This window comes from Phalaenopsis equestris, unplaced genomic scaffold (genome assembly GCF_001263595.1).
Source record: "Phalaenopsis equestris unplaced genomic scaffold, ASM126359v1 Scaffold217886, whole genome shotgun sequence".
NCBI lineage: Eukaryota > Viridiplantae > Streptophyta > Magnoliopsida > Asparagales > Orchidaceae > Phalaenopsis > Phalaenopsis equestris.
The window spans coordinates 1-6,701 of NW_018236368.1; the positions used below are offsets into that span (position 1 = coordinate 1).

The following is a 6,701-nucleotide window of genomic DNA, read 5'->3' on the forward strand; positions in this document are numbered from 1 at the left end:
TTCAAGGATGCGATGCTCTATGGAAGGGTGCAAACAATTACTCTGGAGGAGGTTCGATCTCTGATTAGAGCCAAAGAACTTCAGAGGAAGCATGATAGGGACAAGGAAGTCAGCGGAGACAGTCTTATTGTCAGAGGAAGATCGGACAAGAAAGATTCAAGAAATGGTCGGTACAGATCAGGGTCAAGCAAGGATGGCGGGAATCAGTCATCAAGGGGATCTTTTAAGTGCTATCATTGTCACAAAGACGGTCATTTCAAGAGGAACTGCCCCGACAGGAAGAATAAGTATCAAGAAGAGCCAGAAGAATCAGGAGAAGCAAGCGTAGTCTCTGATGACTACGATTCTGCTGAGGCCCTGGTGATCACAGAATCTAAATCCAGTAAGGAGTGGATCCTCGACTCAGGGTGTTCTTTCCACATGTGTCCTCACAAAGACTGGTTCGAGACACTTTTTTTTTTTTTTTTGCAATACTCCTTCAAATCTATAATTAACTTCATGTTATCCTTCATTTTCCCTTTCATATCACTAAAATTGTTGAAAAAATTTTCAGAAAAATTTTTTCTTGATATAAATAATATTGAGATTATGCTCAAATTAAATTGTCCTCCAATATAAAGATCCAAACAATATTCTTATTATTCTAATTATAGTCAACACTATAATATAAAAATTTTGTTATCTAAAACTATGGGGGTGTTAAGAACCCTAAAAGTCTATGAAATATTTTGTCAAAATTATTCTCCAGCCAATCTTGGCGGGGATTTAAATATTTTAACTCTATTGTTGAGGAACGTTTGCCTGTTCCTTCTAAATTTATGATTGATAGATAGATATATAAAGATGCATACAATGACAATCAAAAATTAAAATTTTTGTAACATTCTTCATTTTAAATGACTTTTATAAGTTTATGCAAAATAAAAATGCTAATTTTTTTGAAGTGCTTCAGCTTGATCACTTACACTGAAAAAATCATTGATAGTCATTTAAAAATTTAAAATTTTGATATATCACATACAAACACATTATTCTCTTATAAAGTTTTTAGCATATCTATTTTTAATTATAACTAAACATCAATTTTTTTGTTAGAATTTTGTGGTCTAGGATTAATATGAGTTAGAAACATATAAGGGGTAATCATAAACATCCATGAAGTAAGTTATATGGTGCAATGATTACTGGCCAATATATTAAGGTGAGGCAACCTAAATATAAAGTGTGAAACCATTAACATATAAATAAAGTTAGGCATTTTGTGGTTCAACAACAAACTTTTGATACATAAAATGAAAGTGCTAATACATACTTGACCTTGTATCGGATGGCTCAGAATATTTGATTTAAGTGTTTGTTGTTGATGTTGTCTCATATATATACTTGAATGAATGCATAAAATTTTTGAAGGAGGGGAATGCGAGACAGATAAAAAGGACATGTTGTTTAGAATATCCATCTATTTACATTGTCTTCAATCTTGTGGCTTGAATCTTGTGCGTTCCTTATAGTGGCTTGCATAAAATCATGCTGCCAATCTGATTCATTCAAGTAATATTTCTCTTATGTTTTGATAGCTGCATTTGGTTTGTTTTTCAATAAGCATAAACCTAAGACTATATCTTTTAATTACCTATAGTTTTGAAATTAATTTAATATTCAGGTTCATTAGTTACTGGACATATTTGACCATATATATATATATATATATTCAATAAAAGAATGGTCAAAGACTATTATATGAGCCTCAATCATCCCTCATGCGCCTAAAAATTTAAGTACCACAACCTACACTCGGGGGGAATCAATATCCGACCAACTGATCTAAGCACACGACGTATGTATATATATATGTATATATTAAAAAGATTGATCGCCGATCAACCTCATAGTCTGACCGAGGAGCAGGCCTCCCTTCTAGAAAGGTGTACAATTCGATCCTACGCAGGTATTGGACACCCGACCCGGAGAACTTTAACCAAAGGCCGCAACCAATGAGCTATGCTAAGGCACGTATGTATATGTATATGTATGTGTATATGTATATATATATATATATATATATATATGTATATAACACAATGGCCGATCAAATCTATTTTTAATTGAAATATCATCTAATCATTTTTCTTGACGCATTGAAGTAAAATTTTTTGGCTGAAGTAAGAGAGAGACATTAGAAAGACAAAGCTCTATTAAATATGAGCATTATTAGCTATTGTACCTCACTCGTATGATAGTTATAACATTTATTCTACACTTTATTTGAATGTCTGGATATTTCTGAGCAGTTGAAGAAAAACATCATATTTGAATTGCAGTTTTTAAGCTTTGCTTTCATAAATTTTCTAGATAAATTCATTTGAGATGGCTAAGCTTTTTCAACTTCAATTAAGGAATATTTCTCCAAATTTTTCATCAAAATCACATAATTGGCAGAAAAAAGATCTGACAATGTTAAAATACTCCTCCTAGTTTTTATCACCATAGTAATTTTCTCTGAAAATTTAACATTTATATATATTTTTACAGAAAGTAAGAAGCATAGAGCAGTAGCTGAAGAGATTTTAAAGATGGGCAATGGAAATCCGACTACTAGAGTCTTCTCCTTTGCAGAATTATGCTCTGCAACCCAAAACTTTAAATCAGATTGTTTGCTTGGTGAAGGTGGATTTGGAAGAGTGTACAAAGGCCATCTTAAAGACACAAATCAGGCAATTAGATTTTAATCTTCTCTTCCTTTGTGCTTGATCAAGATGGTAATTGATTTCCACATATTGAAGCTATTTTCTTTCTCATCTTGTTAGGATATTGCAGTCAAACAGCTTGACAGAAATGGACTTCAAGGAAATAGAGAGTTCCTTGTTGAAGTATTAATGTTGAGCCTTCTTCACCACCCAAACCTTGTCAACCTACTTGGATATTGTGCTGATGGAGATCAAAGAATTTTGGTTTATGAATATATGCCAATGGGTTCTTTAGAGGATCATCTCCTGGGTGAGCTATGAAAAATTTAATTGCATTCTACACTATTCTAACAAGCATCTAAAACAAGATTGGCCTAATACATACATCTAAGTGTGTGAAAAAAGTGTGGCTAAGACAAGCATATATTTATGACGGGGTCATCATTATAAATATATTTGTGTCGCATGTCCTGACTCATTGGTTGTCGTCTGCAAAGTCAGTTCTAATTCCCCCGAGGGTCTGGGGTTCAAACCCGTCTATGTGTGGATAAGTCAAGTGGTTAGACACGTGAGGTTGGTTAGGGGCTTGTATTATAGCCGCTGTAATGTATATATATATATATGTGTGTGTGTGTGTGTGTGTGTGTGTGTGTGTGTATGCGTGCACGTCGTTGGCAAGTCGGTAGGCAACTACATTGTCAGTCGTAAGACTCTTACATGAGGTTGGTTATGGGCTTGTATCATAGTCTCTGACCAATTTTTTTAATATATATATATATTTGTGTGTGTGTGCGCGCGCGCCCTCCCACACGCATGCTCTTCATTGGCAAGTCGGTAGGCAACTACGTTGTCAGTCGTAAGACTCTTTTGACTTGATTTCGATCCCTATGGGGATGGATAACACATATTGGGAGCGGTGTTCTCAAATACCCATATATATATATAGTGATAATAAAATATGCATGCATGCATAAAATTAATTTTCTTCACAAGTTCAAAAATATATTTAATGGGTAATTCTTTGATTATGACAATAAATATACGTTTCTCTTGACTTTTGTAGAATTGCCACCAAACAAGAAGCCATTAGATTGGAAAACAAGGATAAAGATAGCCCAAGGTGCAGCAAAGGGCCTGGAATACTTACATGAAATAGCAAATCCACCGGTGATATATCGAGATTTCAAAGCATCAAATATTCTTCTCGATGAGAACTACGAACCAAAGTTATCTGATTTTGGCTTGGCTAAGGTTGGTCCCATTGGGGACAAAAGTCATGTGTCCACTAGAGTGATGGGTACTTATGGCTATTGTGCACCGGAGTATGCCATGACTGGCCAACTAACAACAATGTCAGACGTGTATAGCTTTGGTGTTGTGTTCTTGGAAATAATAACGGGAAGGAGAGTAATCGATACCTCCAGGCCTTCAGGAGAGCAAAATCTAGTGCAATGGGTATGCTTGTGTATTATTTTCTTCTTCTGTTTTTGTTTTAATTTTTAGAATGTTCATATAACCAGGTAAAAATACCATGGTTATGTTTAGTCTGAAGAGTAATAATAAAATTTAAGATAATGATTAGTTATTAATATGCTCTTACTAATTCATTACCATAAAATAGTTACATATACTTCATGTTGTGAATATAGAAATCGGTCCACTGTTTAAATTAGCTTTTCTCTCATGTTTGACAGCAAATTGGATTTGATACTCGAAATTATTTACTCTTAATTCTTTCTATGAGTTGCTGCAGAAGAGAAAAGGAAAAAAATTAATGAGTTTCATTAATTATTTGATTAATTTCTTAATGAGTTTAATGACATGATGAAATTAATAAATAGTTATGCTAGCTCCCCTTGTTATCTCTTTTCGACATTGGTAGCTTTCCAGGTTCTTTTTATGGTGTGCTTTGATTTGAAGCTCTTGAGTAGAGAGAGAGAAGGAGAGAAGGAGAGGAGGACAGGAGAGAGAAAGAGTGCTTTCTTGCAAGTCGACGTGGTTGACGATGTAATTCCTCAAGTGATAAAATCCTCTGCAGCTCAGTGAACATATGCAAATTTGCCGAACCACATAAATCTGTGTGTTTCCGCTGTGCTTTTTGTTTGCGAATTTTTGCGAATTTTTTTTTCTCGTTCCAAATTTCGCTTTATTGCTGTCATTTTTCACAATACTTTACACATGGTTATTATATGTTTTCCATCTATTTTTATATGTTTTTCAATTGTACAACAATAAGTTTTCTTTTTTTTTTTCAATCCATAAAAGTAATGATGGCTTCAATATGAAAATTTTGCAGGCAGAACCACTTTTCAAAGACAAAAAGAAATTTGTGGAGATGGCAGATCCTTTGCTTGAGGAAAAGTATCCCATAAAAGGGCTATACCAAGCTCTTGCAGTTGCAGCAATGTGCCTTCAAGAAGAAGCATGCACTCGTCCCCTCATAACCGATGTCGTGACCGCTCTCGAATATCTTGCTCTCCCTAAGCTCGACCTAGATAAATCGAAGGAAAGGGGGAAAGAAGAGGATATTAACAAGGAGAAAGAAGAGGACTCTGTGCAGTGACCAATAATGAATGAGAAAATGAACATAAATACATTGTTTAATTTGATTGAGTACCTTTATGTGCTGTAAATTGATATTATTCAAGGGATGATACTTTGATGGCTTATTGAAGCATTTCTTAGAAGCTATATTTTTATCATTCAATTAGAGTTCAGGTTTATTTGGTTGCTTGAAGTTAGAAATCATGTTTTTAGAAATGATGAAGTTTGATGAATTCATTGTTGCATATTCTTGTGCTAAGAATATTGAACAATTAAATCATCTTTTTTATTTACAAGTGACAAAATGAGCTTTGTAAGTTTGGGTTGGGTTATAACAACATATTAATTAGCTTATGTTTTCCAGAATATGAGTTATAATTTAGTAGAATTTTAATGTTTTAGAATTAAAAATAATTAGCAATTGAATTATATCTTATTTAATACTAAAAATAAGTTAGTTCAAAATATTAATCATCACTATGACTTAAAAAGTTTACTCTAACAAAGGATTGTATTTCATTACAGTTTAGAAGGACTTATAATGCTATTTTTTTGGGCTTCCTATCATCAAGATATCTCGCTATACATTTCCAAGATGCTTTGTCTACTGCTTGAAAAATAATAAGTAATGATCGCGATGCTTGTCCATTAACAATGTTAAGATTTTGCCCAATTTTTTGCACTCTTACTTTTTACATATGGTTCAAAAAGATAAGAGGGGACTTAATGGCTCTTGAGCCATATTTACTTCAAAAATTGATTTCTTCAATCATGTTTTATTTTTATATGATTCGTTTGATTTTATTCAAATATATGAGACTGTATTAGTAAGTTAGTGTGGTAAAAGTATTCATAGTTTTATATATTGATAGTTACATTGGAAATGGGTAGATCAATAGATATTGAACTAAACCACTAACTTGTGCCACATATGATAGATCTTTTTCTTGGTGAAACTAGGTGGAACTTTTTTCTTTTGTTTTTTAGAATATGGCTAAAAATTTTTATTCTAACTCATAAAAAATTCTCCTTTAAACATGTTGAACAGAGATCTTTGTAGAAAACTTATTACTTAATTAACGGATTTCATAAGATTTCTTAAAAATTGCTAAACATGATTAGCACTAAACACACCATAATGATACGACAACCATAACAATTCATTCCTACTAACTTTTCTGATCCGATATCAACACATTTTTTTAGTTTTGATGCATATTCATTTAATATCTTCAATAATTGCATTCAGTCATACACTTCCCTTTTGTTGATCCAATGTGAGAAGTTATGTAGCTTTAGGCTTAAAAATTTTCTTACCAGCTATTTCTAGGAGCTCCAATTTATTTCTGCAAAGCTCCTTCAAGTCTATGATTCATTTTCTTTTTCATATCAATGAATTTGAGGAAAATATTTTTTAAAAAAATCTTCTTGATATAAATAAAATAATTAATTTGTCATCCAATAAAAAAA

At 32.8% G+C, this 6,701-nt stretch overlaps 1 protein-coding gene across 1 annotated transcript; it reads left to right on the plus strand.

Moving 5' to 3' along the window:
- The first annotated feature begins 12 nt into the window (after positions 1 to 12).
- Positions 13 to 5,344, plus strand: LOC110037276 (probable serine/threonine-protein kinase PBL23). The gene is made up of 5 exons (XM_020741879.1): positions 13 to 382; positions 2,440 to 2,714; positions 2,808 to 2,997; positions 3,751 to 4,142; positions 4,984 to 5,344. Exons 1-5 carry the CDS (start codon positions 13 to 15, stop codon positions 5,248 to 5,250), a joined length of 1,494 nt encoding a protein of 497 aa, XP_020597538.1. The 3' UTR covers positions 5,251 to 5,344.
- The last annotated feature ends 1,357 nt before the right edge of the window (positions 5,345 to 6,701 follow it).